The sequence below is a fragment of the Pelodiscus sinensis genome, chromosome 20, assembly GCF_052426305.1.
Source record: "Pelodiscus sinensis isolate ZL-2025 chromosome 20, ASM5242630v1, whole genome shotgun sequence".
Taxonomy (NCBI): Eukaryota; Metazoa; Chordata; order Testudines; family Trionychidae; genus Pelodiscus; species Pelodiscus sinensis.
In genome coordinates, this window is record NC_143071.1 from 25,469,390 (window position 1) to 25,486,921 (window position 17,532).

At 43.6% G+C, this 17,532-nt stretch overlaps 1 protein-coding gene across 15 annotated transcripts in view; it reads right to left on the minus strand.

The window, feature by feature from the left end:
* Positions 1-17,532, minus strand: part of QTGAL (queuosine-tRNA galactosyltransferase) — a 357,741-nt gene that overhangs the window by 82,230 nt on the left and 257,979 nt on the right. For 14 of the 15 annotated variants that reach the window (XM_089771977.1, XM_075903526.2, XM_014571339.4 and 11 more), the window contains one exon: positions 1,731-1,826. The exons of the other annotated variant lie outside the window; for it this stretch is intronic. In XM_089771977.1, coding sequence (XP_089628103.1) covers positions 1,731-1,826 — 96 coding nt within the window. The remainder of the gene's footprint in view (positions 1-1,730; positions 1,827-17,532) is intronic. 15 annotated transcript variants of the gene reach the window in all.

Here is a 17,532-nt window from a genome sequence, read left to right on the forward strand (position 1 = left end):
CCAGTAAGAAGGTTAACAATTTGATTATGTTCCATCATTCCATGTGCTCTGTTTACTTGGATCTTCACGTCACAACCTCTCCAACATTTGACATCCAAGAACAGGTGTTCAGATTTAATTTCAAGTGAGAAATGCAGATTTTTGGCATGGGAAAACAGTTTTACAAATGGAAAGACTAGAATCGAGAGATTTCTTGATCTGTTTCTCTGTTTACTGGCCGCAAGATCGCATTAATTATGCTATGTAGAGATGTTAACTCAATGGTGGATGGATATGATTTAAATGTGAGACGATGAGTCAAGTCAGCATTACACACACAAAGAGATCCCACTGTAGTCCTACAGTTCTGTTCTCATTGAAGTGTATGGCACACCTCCCATTTATGTCAAAGGGAAGAGCGAGGCCAATGCTGTGCTCTTCTGAAAAACCCACCTAAATGGTTTAGGATGTTATAGCTTGAGACATTTCTGCTTTCTTGCCTTGTCACAATCCTGTAGGTGTGGTCAGTGGGAGCGACTGAATGAGACTCGCTGAGTTTAGAGATTGGACTGGGGGTATCAGCAGGGCATTTTCTTTGCAGGCCTCTGGCCTCCAGAACTTAATCTCCTCTGTCTGCCAGAGCCTGGATTTGTTGACCTAGGTGCCCCACAAAGCTACTCTTATCCCAGCAGGGACCTGGGATGGCAGTACGCTGTGGGGAATTAGGGCAAATTTAAGAATGTATAATAATTGATTGGCAAGTAATTATTAGAATTCTATATGCATGACCTATATTATAAAATCCTTCAGGCTATGTATGTGAATCACATTTTAGCCCCAGGAGGCATGCATGCTGTCAGAGAAAAATGAAAGTAGGAGGGCAAAAAACCCAAACCAAAACAAAAACCACAGCATGGTAAAATGGCAAGGTTCAAGAGGTTATTTAAGTCAACTGGGTATTATTTTGAAAATGGAAAGAACGAGAAAGGTCTGTTTAACTGGATAGGGCACAGGACTGAGTCAGGAGACCTGGGTCCTATTCCAAGCTCTGCCTCTGACCCAATGTGTGACCTTAGGCAGAACATTTCACTCCTCTTTCTTTGGTTCTCCTCCCACTCTTCCCTGTCTTTTCTATTTAGACTGCAAACTCTTTGGGATAGTGATTCTCTCTCACCATATTTTTTTACAGGCCTACCACAATGGGGTGTGACTGGGGTTGGGGTCTGAGGGTGATACTGAAAATCTAATAACAGTAATACTAGTAATCTAGTATTGTAATAAGTAGTGCCCAAAGCAGAAATTACCTCCAGCAGTACTGCAATGCTACATCTGGCACTGTGGCCACACTGTTATTTTTAGGCCCCGTTTCAGCAGAGTTAATGTATCTATGTCTATTTGAGCTGGGAATCACAGTCATAACCAATGTTGTTTCATCCCAGTGCACCAAAGCCTTTACTCCTGAAACATACCAAAAACCTGGAGGAGTTCTTGTGTATGAACTGAAGTCTCTTCTGCACTTTACAACAGAAGAGTGAGAATGCTTTTTCTTGGTTTTATCCCCCTTTACTATTTGAGTTTAGCTTTGCACACATCAATTAGCATTCTAATTGTAAACACTTTTTATTGTGGCCCATTTAACACTAATAGGAAAAGACCATTTGAGAGCATAACACTATCAGAAGTCCTGCTAACACTTAAAAAAGTGGAATCAAGAATGGAGTATCAATTATGTTGCTATCAATAGCACTCACCTTCCCACCCTCATCAAATTTTCCCACATGACAAAACCATTCTCGGGAGCAGAACCAGGTAGGCATGATCACAGTGGGTCCATGGGAGGTAAACACCTATGGGAAAAAGGTGATAAGAAATAGCCTTAGTGAATAGTTCCTAACAAATATACTCTTTAATTAGGTTAGACTTAGATTTATCTTAGACTTTAAACACATCAGAACCCCCAAGTGACTTCACTGACACTCTTCATGTATTTAAATTTCAGCTCTTGCACAAATTTTTAATCTCTCAGATCATGATCCTGCAAACCAAGTATTTCCTGCTTCATATACTGTAGCACACTTACTGTTCCTATTAGTCACAACAACCTTTACAGTAAATCCAAAGATCTTGAAACTGAAGTTTTGAGAGATCCACCACAACTGAAAGTTCTACTAATTTTACTAAAAATGCTCATCTTAATAATGAATGAAAGTACACACATAATGGAAAGTCCGTGTCCAATTCTAGGGCTTGTGTGTGCGTGAGAAAGTACAAAATTACAAACTGATCTATTTTCTATGATTTTTGTGAAAGGCAAGAAAATAAAATTGTAGAAAATGAAGTACAGCTTAATTTTAAACTAGAACAATATGTATATAGTACTTAATACTACCTGGTTAAACTAAAAGTCTTGGAAAGAAACATATGATTTGGCAGACAACATAAATGTAGTTATTAATTTTTGAATCCTCACAGTTTCAATGACTAGCACCAACACAGCCAGGAACTGTGCATAATCAACCTTGGCAGCCTTAAACAAACATGTCATAAACCCAACTACGAAATAAACCAGAATATCCGGATTATGTCAAACAAACAAAATATCACTTTTATTACAAGGAAAAATATCAAGCAAATCAGGAGACTGAATCTGTCAAACAGAAATCTGAAGTTAAAAAGGCATATTGTATCCAGCTTCAAAGAAAGTTATCTGTACAAGCAAGCTTTTGGAAACAGAATTTTTTTTTTGCCAGTTTCAAACACTGATGAAAATATAGTGGTCTCCTTAGGAGATCATTTCACAGTATACTACAGATGCAACAATTAATATTATTCACCTCTAAAATTCTTCAACTTTACTGCATAAATGTAGTCTTCTAAGTCCATAGTTAGACATCTAATTTCAAAGGTGCTCTTTTTAATATGATCTGAGATTGCCTGTGATACCATCTACATTGTGTTAGTCGTTAAGGTGCTGTTGGACTATTCGTTGTTTTTTACATTTTTCCAGTTACAGACTGACTCGGCTACCCTTCTGAAGCTTTTGAGATTGCCCAGTTCCTCAGGCCACTTTTCCCTGCTTAGCTGGATAAACAGGGATTTAGGGCCTTAACTTTAGGCCCATGGATTCAAATCTTTTAAACTGAATTCCATATTGAGGCACCTAGGGATGGTACTTTCAAAAACATCTTGAGTTTGGAACACAAGTCACACTATTGACAAGTTACTGCAATGTTAATTTCTTGCTCGGGTGTGAAAAACCACCCTCCCCCTCTCACCCCAACACAGCAATTTACAGCAAGTTACGGTGCTGTTACCTACTCCCCTTGTGTAGGTGGTTTTGCTGTATTAAAGCACCTGGTGTGGCAGTTTAAATTTTAATGTGTAGACAAAGCCTAAATCAGTAGGAATTGTGCTAAGTCACTGAAGCAGACTTCAAAATCCATCACTAAATAGAAGTGACCTGTGTTTCAGAGGCGCCTAAGCACCAGCCACTCAGTGAAAACACAGGGGCTGAAGGGCAATCAGAACCTCTGAAAATCAGACTACTTTTATTTAAGTGCCTAAATATGGATTTAGGTTCCTAATCTTTGGTGCCTAACTTTAGAAACATACATTGGAAAATCATGGCTTATCTGTATAAGAGTGTAATATGCTGCCGATATTTTCCCGTGAAACAACCTCTTAGCAAGTGTTGACTCTGATGGGAGTCACTGATCCTGGCATACTAGCAGGTGTTGATTTCCTGTGACTTTTCATCTTGGAGAAGAGGAGACTAAGGGAGGATATGATAGAGGAATATAAAATCATGAATGGTGTGGAGAAAGTGAATAAGAAAAAGCTATTTACTTGTTCCCATAATATAAGAACTAGGGGCCACCAAATGAAACTAATGGGCTGCAGGTTTAAAACAAATAAAAGGAAGTTCTTCTTCACACAGCACATACTCAACCTGTGGAACTCCTTGCCTGAGGAGGATGTGAAGGCTAGGACTATAACAGGGTTTAAAAGAGAACTAGATAAATTCACAGAGGTCAAGTCCATTAGTGGCTATTAGCCAGGATGGGTAAGGAATATTGTCCCTAGCTTCTGTTTGTCAGAGGGTGGAGATGGATGGCAGGAGAGAGATCGCTTGATCATTACCTGTTCAATTCACTCCCCCTGGGACACCTGGCATTGGCCACTGTTGGCAGACAGGATACTGGGCTGGATGGACCTTTGGTCTGACCCAGTCTGGCCGTTCTTATGTTCGTATGTGAATTTATACGGGTATTCAGGCAACATTTGAACCAGTGTTCTTTATTTCTCTTTGCAGATGAAAATAATTATTGCCTAGTTAGTTTGAGGACAAGGCTAAAATTAATCTAAGGGTGACTATGCTGACGTGAGCAATACCCAGTCATGCCAATAAAGTTATAGGGAAAACAATGGTGAGCGAGTTAGATGAAGACTATGAATCTTTTTATAACCTTGGTCTTTACAACATCCTCTGGCAAAGAGTTCCATAGGTTAACTGTATGAAGAAACACTTCCTTTTGTTTGTTTTAAACCTGTTGCCTATAAATTTCACTTTGTGAGCCCTAGTTCTTGTGCTATCTTATTCACTTTCTCCACACCAGTCATGATTTTACAGACCTTTATCATGTTCCCCTTAGTCATCTCTTTTCCAAGCAGAAAATTCTCAGTCTTATTAATCTCCTCATATGGCAGCTCTTCCATAGTCCTAATTATTTTTGTTGTCCTGTATTCAAGAATTTAGGAATATAAAATCCCATGTAATTGGTTAACCATTTAAATGTTCATTTTAACTGGTTAACTGACGTAAAGGGGAAGCAGATGGGAAGGCAGCTCCTGCCCAGCCGTGCTGGAATGATCCCTTTCCCCACCCATAATCCATATCCAATTAACTATGAACCTCCCTATTCAAGATGTGGGCATACTATGGATTTGTTTAGAGGCAATATGATACCTTATTCTCTATCCCTCTCTTAATAATTGCCAACATTTTTAGCTTTTTTGACTACTGATGTACACTTACTGGATGTTTTCAGAGAACTATACTCCATGAATACAAAACCTCTTTCTTGAGAGGTAACAGCTAATTTAGGCCTCATCATTTTATATGTAGGGCTCGACAAATCCGTGTATCTACTCGCCCGTGGTGAGCAGATTTCAGCCGGTCGCCCCATTCACTAGCGGCGCGCGCATGCATAGTGCGGGTCTGGCGCATGCACGGTGCGGGGCTGGCGAGTGGATTTCTCCACGGTTTGTTGAGCCCAGTTTATATGTATAGTTGGGATTATGTTTTCCAATCTGCATTACTTTGCATTTATCAACACTGAATTTCGCCTGCTATTTTATTTCCTGCTCACCCAGTTTTGTGATGTCTCTTTTAGCTCTTTACAGTCTGATTTGGATTTAATTATCTCAAATATTTTTGTATTGTGTGTAAATTTTACCACCTCCCAGTTCATCCCTTTTTCCTGATCATTTTGAAAATTTTGAATAAGACTGGTCACAGTACAGACCCCTGGGGGACATGCCACTACTTACCTTTGAAAACTGACCATATTTTTAATTACTGGTCCATGAGAGGACCTTCCCCCATATCTCATGGCAGCTACTTTCCTGAAGAGCTTTGATGAGAGGTCTTGTTAAAGGCTCTCTGAAAATGTAAGTACACATATGCACTGGATCACCCTTATCCACATGCTTGTTGACCCAAAGAATTCTAGTAGTAGGTAAGGCAGGATTTCAATTTACAAAACCACATTGACTCTTCCCCAATAAATCATGCTCATTTCTGTATCTGATAATTCTGTTCTTTGCAATAGTTTCAACCAATTTGCCCTGTGCTGATGTTAGGCTTAACTGCCTGTTATTACTGGGATAGCCTTTGGAACACTCCCCTTTTTTTATTGGCATCATATTAGCCATCCTCCACTCATGTTGTACTGAAACTGATTTAAATGATATATTTGGCTATGTCTACACTAGCTCGTTAATTCGAGCTAGGAAGGCAAATCAGGGAACCGGGGTTGCAAATGAAGCCCAGGATTTAAATATCCCGGGCTTTATTTGCATGTTCCCGTCCGGCCGCCATTTTTAAATCCCCCTTAGTCTGAACGAACTGCCCGTGGCTACACGAGGCAGTTTAAAGTTAATTCGAACTAAGTCCTTAGTTTGGATTAACTGTTACTCCTCATTCCATTGATATACCCTTTGGGTGTGTCTATGCATTATTATTCTGAAATAACTATGAGCATCTACACAGTAATTCCATTATTTCAAAATTATTTTGAAATAACGGGAGGCTTATTCCGACTTCTGTAAACCTCATTCTATGAAGAATAGGTATTTTGAAATAAGGTGTGTGTAGATACTCTACTACTGCTATTTCGAAATAGTCCCTCACCAGGGCCATTTTAAGTTATTCCTCCAGGAGCTCTAAATAGAGACAGCACGTCTACATTAGGGAAGCCTGCCTCGGACTCCTTTTGAGGCTCCCCTGCAGTGTAGATGTGCTATTTTGAAATAAGCTACTTCAGAATAACTATTCCGGAATAGCTTATTCTGAAATAACTGTGCAGCGTAGACGTAGCCTTACAGACCACAGTTAGTAGCTCCATAATGCAGAATACCTTTTGACAGAGATATGTAATTAGCTTGATGAAAACAACAAAGCTAGTTTAACTGAAAATTATAGAGCACATGGTTCAAATAACATTATATAAATAAAAACCATGTTAGTACAATATGAAACTACAAAAGTTTGCCATAACCCAAAACATTCTATTCCCGTGCTTTTAAGAGCTACAAGCTAAATATGTGACATCAAACCAAATGACAGACTGAAATATTTTGTTTCTGAAATGCCTAAAATTATACTGTAACAATTTAAAAAAACAAAACAAACCATGATATACAGCAGAATGGATTCATTGTAATTTACAACATGTCATTACCACAATCACATCATCCCTGACCAATGCATGGAATCTGCTTCTAAAAAGAAATCCAAAAATAATAAACAAATTAAAATCACTCACTTAAATCAGACAAGCCCACTTTTGGTCTCACATGGTGTCATCTAGGAAAGTCTAGCTCCATGATGGAACAAATGACTAGCAAGCTGAAGGGCACGCATTTTAACACAATGCTTTTAAAATTCACTATTGCTATATATGAAAAGGATTCGTGGGTACAGGATGGAATTTGGAGCAGACTGGCACATTTTCCTACCTCACCCTAGAATAGCCAATAACCTGGTGGTTATGGCACTCATTTAAGATATGGGAGACTCAAGTTCAAATCTTTGTGCCAAAACAGGCAGAACAGGGATCTGAAACTAGGTTTCCCATATCCTGGTGCTCCCATATCCTTGGCTATGGTAGGGTCTCTTTCTCTCTCTTTTTAGTGAACATTTTTTCTCAATTCAGAAAAGAAAAATAATATTTGAATTTTTTTGAAATATTTTGTGGAATGAGAAAACAGTGTCCCATCCAGCTTTGACTAGAATCCACTGCATATGTCAGGTAAGCAGTGCTGAGTGAGAGATCATAGGCCAGACTCAGAGCAAATAAGACTAACATCTGACTTCATGCTCAAGGATTTCTTTCAGAAACAGGACTATGGGAGAGAAAGGGATGATGGCAGGAAAGATGATTGGACTGGAAGAGGAGGTCATCAAATAGGCTTGCCAGGTGTCCGGTTTTAAACCAGACAGTCCGATATTTGAGCTTTCTGTCTAGGAAACAAATTGAGACATATAAATGTCCGGTATTTCCTAATTAAGTTTTTATTATTATCATGAGTATCAGTACGCAACTACGCAGTAAAGAGGAAGGAGCAGGGACAGGGCTGGAGCCGGATGGAATCCTTGGGGCCAGACTCGCCCATGCGCCCCGCCGGGACCATGTGCGGGATGGGCAGCACCCCAGGATCTGCGTGCGCCCAGGTCAGCCTCGCTCCCCGCTGGCCAGTTCCCTCCCCCTCCGCTCCCCCCCACCTCCTCCGGCCAGCTCCGCTCCCCGGCAGCTGGTTCCCCCACAGCCAGCCCCACTCCCTCCAACCTCCTCCCGGCCAGCCCTCCTTCCCGCCGGCCAGTTTCTCCCACCCCCGATCTCCTCCGGCCAGCCCCGCTCCCCGCAACTCCCTCTCGGCCAGCCCTGCTCCTCTCCCAGCCAGTCTCCCTTCCTCCCCCCCCAGTCTGAGATCAAGTGTGTCCAGTATTTTTTTTAAACCATCTGATAACCCTATCAAGTCCAACCCCCTGCTTGAAGCACAACAACCCTCAACTAAATCGTCCCAGCCAAGGCTTTGTCAAACTTTGCCTTAAAATCCTCTAAGGATGGAGATTCCACCACCTCCCAAGGTAACCCATTCCAGTGTTTCACCACCTTCCTAGGGAAATAGTTTTCCTAATATCCAACCTACAACTCCTCCAACTTAAGACCATTCATTCCTGTTCTGCCATCTACCACCACTGAGAACACCCTAGCTTCATCTTCATTGCCACTTTCAGGTAGTTGAAGGCCTGCAATCTTCTCTTCTTCAGATTAATAAACTCAGTTCCCTCAGCCTCTCCTCATAAGTCATGTGCCCCAGCCCAATAACCATTTCTCTTGCTCTCTGTTGGAATCTCTCTTCAATTTGGGGAGGAAGAGAGAGGCAGAACTGGATGCAATGCTCCAGATGTGGCTCCACCAAACTCAACACAGGGGAATAATTACTTCTTTTGATCTGCTGGCGATGTTCTTACTAATGCAGCCCAATATGCTGTTAGCCTTCTTGGCAACAGGGGCACACAGTTGACTCATATCCAGCTTCATCTACTTTAATCCCCAGTTCCTTTTCTGCAGAACTGCTGCCTAGCCAGTCAGTCCAAAACCTGTAGCAGTGCTTGGGATTCTCCCATCCTAAGTGCAGGATTCTGCACTTCACATTGTTCAACCTCATCAGATAGTCAAGGAAAAGGAGTGACAGAACATTCAAACTGCAAATACTGGCAATAATGGGAAGGAGATTTGGGTGGGAGGAAAGTCATTTAAAGTATAGTAACTTATTATTCTTACTGTAGCTCCTACAAGCCCTAGCTATACAGAGGCAGCAGTTTGGGGTACCAGGGGGCTCCCCGAGAGTGGGTCCGGGAGTGCACTGGCTGCTGGCCCTGCCCCCAGGAATTAGCAAATAGTTGTGTAATTGATAAGATGTCATACAGTTACACAACTATTCAATTACACTCACTGTCACATCCCTGCTATGGACTACAACTCCACTCATTATTACGCTGGTTCTGGGAGTATTTTCCAAAGCTAAGGCTGCTTCAGGAAATACAATTTATTATTTATTATGAAATCCCACCATATACTGTTAAAGACCTACCTGTCCACACATACATCTTCTGCAGTGTTTTGGTTCAGAACCCTTGTTTGGCCTCCTCTGGATTTTTCCCAGACTATTTTGCATATTCCCTGGCATTGTACATACGTGATGAAATCTTGCAAAGTTGGCAGAATGGGTGAATAGGCTCTGTAAAAAATATTCTGCAAGTTACTTGCTCCAGGCTTAATGCAGAATTGGTTTGTTTGGACTGCAATACTTGCAACTAAAGAAACAAACATTCTCACCATAACCAGAATGTGAACCAAAAGAAAAAAATTCCACAGCCTGCACCACAGCTTACCAACCAACACATTAGGAACTTAATTTCAGAGAGATTTGAGAGCCTCTGGGTCTTGACGTGATGCTGCAGCACTGCACCCTCTCCAGAAGCTGCCCATTCCTCCTTGGCTCTGCACCCTCCTCCTTGCACACCCACCATGCAACAAGTCTCATGCCACTTGGTCCTGTACCTCCTCCCTTGATGCCTCTCCTGACTGTTCCTCCTGGGAGGCACATGCTGAGCAGCAGCCACAGCCTGGTATCCCTCCCCACTGCTGCTTGCTTGGAGAAAGTGCAGGCTTGGGCCAGGGTTCCCTCTCAGATTTTCCATCCATGAGCGGAGTGCGGTTTGTCTTATGAGCCAGTGATGAGGTCACGTGCGCTTCTTTGGATGTGTGCCGCTGGGGCAAGCACCACTGGGACTGCTCCCGCCCCCGAGAGACTCTCCCAGGAAGCGCCTCCCTGCAGCCATGTTGGAAGGGGTGATCCCTTCCCATCCCCCAATGCCACACCTACAGGAGTGTTGTTTTCCTGCCGCCCTTCCTCCTGCACTGAACACAGGCTGGGAGCCAGAAGGCTCATGCCAGCTCCTACCACATGTGTACAGCACGCCTGGGCCTCAGTTTCCCCTCAGTAGTACAATCCAGACACATATGGGTTCCCTAGGGAAGTAGTGGAGTCTCCAGCCCTAGAGGTGTTTAAGTCTCGGCTTGACAAAGCCCTGGCCGGGTTGATTTAATTGGGCTGGACTTGATGGCCTTCTGAGGTCTCTTCCAGCTCTATGGTTTAGGTTAGGAGGCAGGACCAGTAACATTTTGGCCGAATGGAAGGGAAACACCCCTACCCCCGGAATGGTCTCTTGTGGGTGGAAATCCCTTTCCCCTTGGGACATTTAGAAGGAAACACAAGAGGGAAAAATCCTGCCGATTCATGGGAGGCAGCTGGAGCTGGAGGGGCTGTTCCAGCTAGTGACAACCACTTGGAAACACTAGGCAGGGGCCAGCATTAAGCCCAGGGGCCTGCTTCCCCTCAGCGAGGGGCTAAACAGACGGTGGAGCTTTATTAGGGGTGGGTGCTGCCAGCCTGGCCTTTAAACTCCGCATTTATTCCTGCCAAGGGCCTGCTGGTGGGGAAATCCAAGACCTCCCCAATTAATGGCTGGCCTTGGGCTGGATCGCAGCCCAGCTGACCAGTTATGTCTTCTCATGGTGCAGCCCTGCCACGCAGCTCCTCCGGCTCTGGCCCCGGCAGGCCAAAACATCCGCTGCTGCCTCCCGCCACATGGCTCCTCCAGCTCTGGCCCCAGCCGGCTGGAGATGCTGCTGCCACTGCCACCGCCGCTGCCGCCTCCCGCCACGTGGCTCCTCCAGCTCTGGCACCAGCCGGCTGGAGATGCTGCTGCCACTGCCACCGCCGCTGCCGCCTCCCGCCACATGGCTCCTCCAGCTCTGGCACCAGCCGGCTGGAGATGCTGCTGCCACTGCCACCGCCGCTGCCGCCTCCCGCCTCCCGCCACGTGGCTCCTCCAGCTCTGGCACCAGCCGGCTGGAGATGCCGCTGCCACTGTCACTGCCGCTGCCGCCTCCCACCTCTCGCCACATGGCTCCTCTGGTTCTGGCCCCAGCTAGTCAGAGCCTCCACTGCTGCCTCCTGCCATATGGCTCCTCCTGCTCTGGCAGCCAGAGGAGCAGCTGCCACCATGCAGTCCTGGCCCACAGAGCTTCAGCCAAAAGACCCAGGCCTTTGCTCTCCTATTCCTTTTGTTAAGGAGTTGAGGCCACTCCCTACTATCCACTGCTCAGACTGAAGGACAAAAGATTGTTTAAAAGTGGCTCATCTATAAATTGCAGGAAACACCCTCCATGTCTCCCCTTCACACATCTCAAACTCACCACGTATTCCCCACTCCGTGTGTCTAATTTTCTACACACAAATGATACATGCAACGGAGTAAGATAAACAGAACCAGCAGATCATGACATGAAGTTTGATGGGTTACATGAAATAATTCGCTCAAACCACCTTTGAGTTATGTATATTCATGGTCATGAGTCCATTTCATAAAGCATGGGGGGGAGGGGGTCCATCTCACACACACACACCTTAGCAGGAACTCTGGTTAGGGCTACTGTGGGGCTGATTGCTCAGGCCCTGATGGCAGGGAGAATGTACTTAGCATGGTGTGGGGGACTGTGCTTCTGCCACCTCTCTGGTATCAAGAATTCCCTGTAGTAGCAGCTTCATGCCCACCGAGTGCCTGCCCCTGTTAAAACACAATGATGTAACAGCAGCACCTGTGTTCAGGGAAGAAAGGGTCAAGGGGCAGGGGAAAAGGGATTGGATGGGTGGCCAGGGACAATGTTCCCTGTAAGCTGAGTGCGTGGGCGACCACCCTGCAGAAATTCAAGTGCTGCCCAGCTGATTAGCAGAGCGTGCACAGCCAGCAGTATGTGTTTCTATTAGTGGTTCACATCCACACATGCCTCGGTGCACATAACAAAATGTATTCTACACACAGATGGAAAAAATTAGAGGGAACACGGGACAGGGGGTTGGGACTTGGGAGAGTGAGGGGATTTGATGCTACCTCTGCCAGTAAATAACTAATCAGGAGGCAAGAGGTTTTGGTTGTGAGCTGGAGTCTCACTGGTACACTGGGAGACTTGGTCAGTCCGCTTATAGAGAAAGTTCTATAATAATGAAGTTTTCTCAGAGACCTGACTGCTTCTGCTTATCAAACAGCTGTTTTATAATTTCCCGTACTCTTTCAGTTTCCAGTCCTGCCTTCCTAATGAACCCTGCATAGCTCTGTGAGGTCTACATAAGGAGTTAATTCTCTGTTTCCAAGAAAGCAAGTAAGGCCTTTATGTTCTATTACAAACATCATCAGGAATCTTGTCATATTTCTCCTTTATATCAGCTAAAGTTGCTGTTATTTAGATTTGTTAATTAGATTAGTTGGTAAACTGGCCACAAGAAAACAATGGTTTGTTTAAAATAATGGTACAGGTTAAATAGTAGTGAAGATAATAGTCGTAACCAAACTTTATAATTCCTGAACAATGTAATCAAAACTCTGTATCCAATACTGTCATAATCAAATTGCAATCCAGTTACACAAAGTTCCAAATGAAAAACGACTACATTGTGAAGATTGCTGTACAATTACATGTAGCAATCTGTTAAAACATCTATATCGTTAGCAGGTTTTGTTCTTAGCAGTAACTCTTTGGGTTTGGTTTAAACAGGTCGGTGCTCACTAATTAGTCTTTGTGGAATCACTCTAAGCCCAAAACGAAAATGTCAGGAACAAAGACGGAAAATGTCAAAATGTGTTTTACTTCTCAAAACCAGATTGAGAAGGTAGGTCATATGATATTGTAACTGCACTAACATTTTCAATATAAACACATGATTTTAGGTCCAGAGCAGGTGCACTTCAGATGATGTCAGTGTCTGATGATACGTCATCTCGGGAGGTATGCGGCCTGCCAGGGGCCTGTGTCCGAGACGATATGGAGGAATTGTCAAGGATTATCTGGCCCTCTGACTACTACCCCATGCTACTCATCCATGTGGACGCCAATGATACTGCAAGGTGTGACACTGAGCGGATCAAGAGTGACTACAAGGCTTGGTTCTGCTCTGACCTTTACTTTATACACTGATGTTGGCAGAGAGATTTCTGATTGACTCTGGTGTGCACGAAGGCAGAATCAGCCCCTTTTCTCTCTTCCATGGTGAAATTCACCCTTCTGCAAATAACCAAGAGAAAAGCTCAGCACCACTTAAATCCTCAAAATAGAGACTTACTGATGATCTACCCTGGCTTCCAGGGCTTGTGTGGTATTTAGCTGTTGTTTAATCCTCATTAGAGTTGATAAAAAATAACACACCCCTCAAAAAATGCAAACCCCAACCTCCCTCTCCCACAAACATCCAACTCTCATTTAGTTTCCAAATTAAATTGAATTTCTTCATTATTTTCTTGAGGAAAAGACCCCCCCCCCCCCCCCGAGTTTGTTTGGGTTGACCCGAACATTTAAAATGTCCAATGGGAGTACCAGTGAAGGAGTTTAGAGTGCAGGTGGTATTCTCTTCAGTCCTTCCTGTCAAAGGCAGGGGCTCAGGCACAGACAGGTACATCCCGGAGGTGAATGCCTGGCTACGAAGATAGTGTCACCAGGAGGGCTTTGGCTTCCTCGATCATGGGATGCTATTCCAAGAATGACTGCTAAGCAGGGATGGGGTTCACCTTTCAAGGAAGGGGATACAGGAGAAGCAGTGGAGGTGGTATACCTAGACTTTAGTAAGGCATTTGATACGGTCTCGCATGATCTTCTTATCAATAAACTAGGCAAATACAACTTAGATGAGGCTACTATAAGGCGGGTGCATAATTGACTGGATAACCGTTCACAATCCTACTGGAAGGGCATAACAAGTGGGGTTCTGCAGGGGTCTGTTTTGGGACCGGTTCTTTTCAATATCTTCATCAACAATTTAGATACTGGCATAGAGAGTACGCTTATTAAGTTTGCAGATGATACCAAACTGGGAGGGGTTGTGACTAATCTGGAGGATAGGGTCATAATTCAAAATGATCTGGATACATTGGAGAAATGGTCTGAGATAAACAGGATGAAGTTTAATAAAGACAAATGCAAAGTGCTCCACTTAGGAAGAAACACTCAGTTTCACACATACAGAATGGGAAGCAACTGCCTAGGAAGGAGTACTGCAGAAAGGGATCTAGAGGTCATAGTGGACCATAAGCTAAATATGAGTCAACAGTGTGACGCTGTTGCAAAAAAAGCAAACATGATTCAGGGATGCATTAATAGGGTTACGTCTACATTGTATCCCTCTTGCGCAAAAGTCTATGCAAATGAAGTGTTGTGAAGTCTATGCTCATAACACTCCTGGACTACGTCTACATTGCATCTCTCTATGCAAATGAAGCGTGGATTAGCATATTGCCGTGTTTCATTTGCATAATTAATTAGGGGCCATTTTTGCACAAGAGGCTTTTGCGCAAAAAGGAGCCATCTATACAAGTCCTTTTTGTGCAAAAAACCCGTCTTGCACAAGAGCTGTTCTTCCTCATTTTTCCAGGAAGAACGGCGCTTGCGCAAGAGGGAGTTTTTGTGTAAAAAGGAGCTGTGTAGATGGCTCTTTTTTGTGCAAAAGCCTCTTGCGCAAAAACGGCCCCAATTAATTATGTAAACGAAGCGTGGCAATATGCTAATCCATGCTTCATTTGCATAGAGAGATGCAATGTAGACGTAGCCCAGGAGTGTTGTGAGCAAGACATGAGAAGTCACTCTTCCACTCTACTCTGCACTGATTAGGCCTCAACTGGAGTAGTCTGTCCAGTTCTGGGCATACATTTCATGAAAGAAATTGGAGAAGGTCCAGAGAAGAGCACCAAGAGTGATTAAAGTTCTAGAGCACGTGACCTATGAAGGAAGACTGAAAGAATTGGGCTTGTTTAGTGTGGAAAGGAGAAGACTGAGACAGGACATGATATTTTTTCAGGTATCTAAAAGGGTGTCACAAGGAGGAGGGAGAAAAATTGTTCTCCTTGGCCTCTGAGGATAGGACAAGAAGCAATGGACTTAAACTGCAGCAGGGTGGTTAAACACTGGAATAAGTTGCCCAAGGAGGTTGTGGAATCTCCATCTCTGGAGATACTTAAAAACAGGCTAGATAGACATCTATCAGGGATGGTCTAGACGTTACTGGGTCCTGCCATGAGGGCAGGGGACTGGACTTGATGACCTCTCGAGGTCCCTTACAGTTCTAGTGTTCTATGAATCTATGATTCTATGCGAAACAAAAGTCATGTACACTGAGTGATGTTCATCTGTTTACAGTGGTTCTTCAGGAAAAGGATCATCCACTTAACCAGTCAGAAGGTGTAAAATGGATAAATGCAGCTGGTGAAATACTTTATCATATTCTCTCATACAGGAGCAAAACAGGAGGACAGTTCACAATTTCGCAGGAGTAAGGAATTGAGTCAGCAACTCTACCTGCCATCCAACATTTGTAAAAAATATAGAGAGTTAGAACAAATAAAGTGGTGTCTCTGATATTTTAAGAGGTTAAAGCACTAGTCCAGCTTGTGAGTGACCAGCCATTCACTTCTGGTGTCCATGTCATGAATCAGATACATGCATGTATATTTGGCATCATTACCCTATTCCAAAACAGGAGAAGAACAAAGATTTATCAAACAAAAGCCTCAACACAATTCACTGAAGGATTAAAAGCCTAAATCCAGTACTTGTTTCTTTGTAGCTGTAAATTCCTGTTCCAGACAAGCCTCAGTCTGGAATAGAAAGGGGTGATGCTCAGAAGCAAGGAAAGAGGTTGCTTGTACTGCACATGACAACTACCTGATAACAGGTTTGATTCAAGTCAGCACTACTAATCCTTCACTCTCAAGACATGTCCACAGGAAAGCAATTTTTGGGGAAATCTGTTTCTTTTAGACACTAGAAAATTAAGTTACTTGCCATGAGATAGTCACAGATAAATAAGATAAATCACAGGTAAAGTCAGCAAAATGAATTAAAAAATTCAAGAGAAGACAGCAAGAAGATGTCCCCTGTCCCGAAAGAGACAGAATCCAGTGAAAGTTGAGAGCACTTCACACCTTTCAGAAATCCATTTGGGCCAGATCCTGGAAGACTGAGCACCTGCAATGACTTCACCAATTGAGGACTCACTGCATCAGGAGTTGACAGAGCTCAGTACCCCAAAGGAGGCATTTAGTACCTTGCAGGTAGTGCCCAACTTTAGCAGTAGATTTATTGTGCATGGTGTTGTCAAGGTGATAACTGGGAATGTTTTTTGTGTGGTTTCACACAAGATATAACTTGCTTTTAATTTTGTTTTTTAAACAAGTTTTTCCAAACTACTTGTCAGGCATCAGTTTTACCTTCAATAAAATCAGTATTTTAATTTATCATTGTATAAAACGTATTATCTTGAACATTTCAGTTTAGTCACCATGCCAAGACCTGTAATATTCCTTACTCAGCAGCAAATGCACAGATCCAATTTTCACTCTGCAAACAGGTGTGTCAGTCCTGCTCTCCAATATAAGCAAACAAGAAGATTTATGTAGCGTTACCTGTGTCCTTCACTCAATTAATTTTTGTTTTTCTTCATTTAAATCGTTCCTTGGGTATGAGGGGTTCAGGAGGCAGACTTCTCCCTGGAGAGAGAACAACCCCAGCCCTCTTTCACTGCAGCAGCTTGGGACCAGGTGAGAAATGCCTCTCCACGGCTACTGTAGGTCCAGCAGGCACAGTCAGGAGAGGGGTGCATGTCCCCTGTCTGGGGAAGGTTCCCATGATCATCTGGCTGCTGTGCTCCCCAGTCTGCTGGAGGGGTGGGCAGCCTGGCTGAGGCCAGTGTCAATGAGACAGGCAGCCCAGCTGGGGCTAGGAGAGGAGCAGAGCAGGATAGTGGGTGGGGCAGGGCCATCTGAGAGCAGAGCCCAGTGGCAGTGGGGTGGGCAACCTGGCCAGGAGCAGAGCTGGGCAGGCTGTGTGTGTGTGTGTGGCTGGCATCCTGCCAGGAGCATGAAGATGATGGGTCAGACTGAGTGACCTTCAAACATAGGAAGATCTGGAACTTGCTAGAAGAATTTAAATTGGTTTCTTTTCTATCCCTGCAACTTATGAAGAAAGCATGTCTAACTTAACTTGTAAGTACAAGATAAAATACACAAGTTTTCTTTAAAATCTCTCTTTCCCTAATGCTTATTTCCAACTCCTAAATAAAAACATTTGTTTTGAGGAGGAGGGTGGCCAATTATCACTAGTTACAGATTACTGAATCCCAGCCACAGCTGTAGTTTGATAAGAACTTGGTACAGAA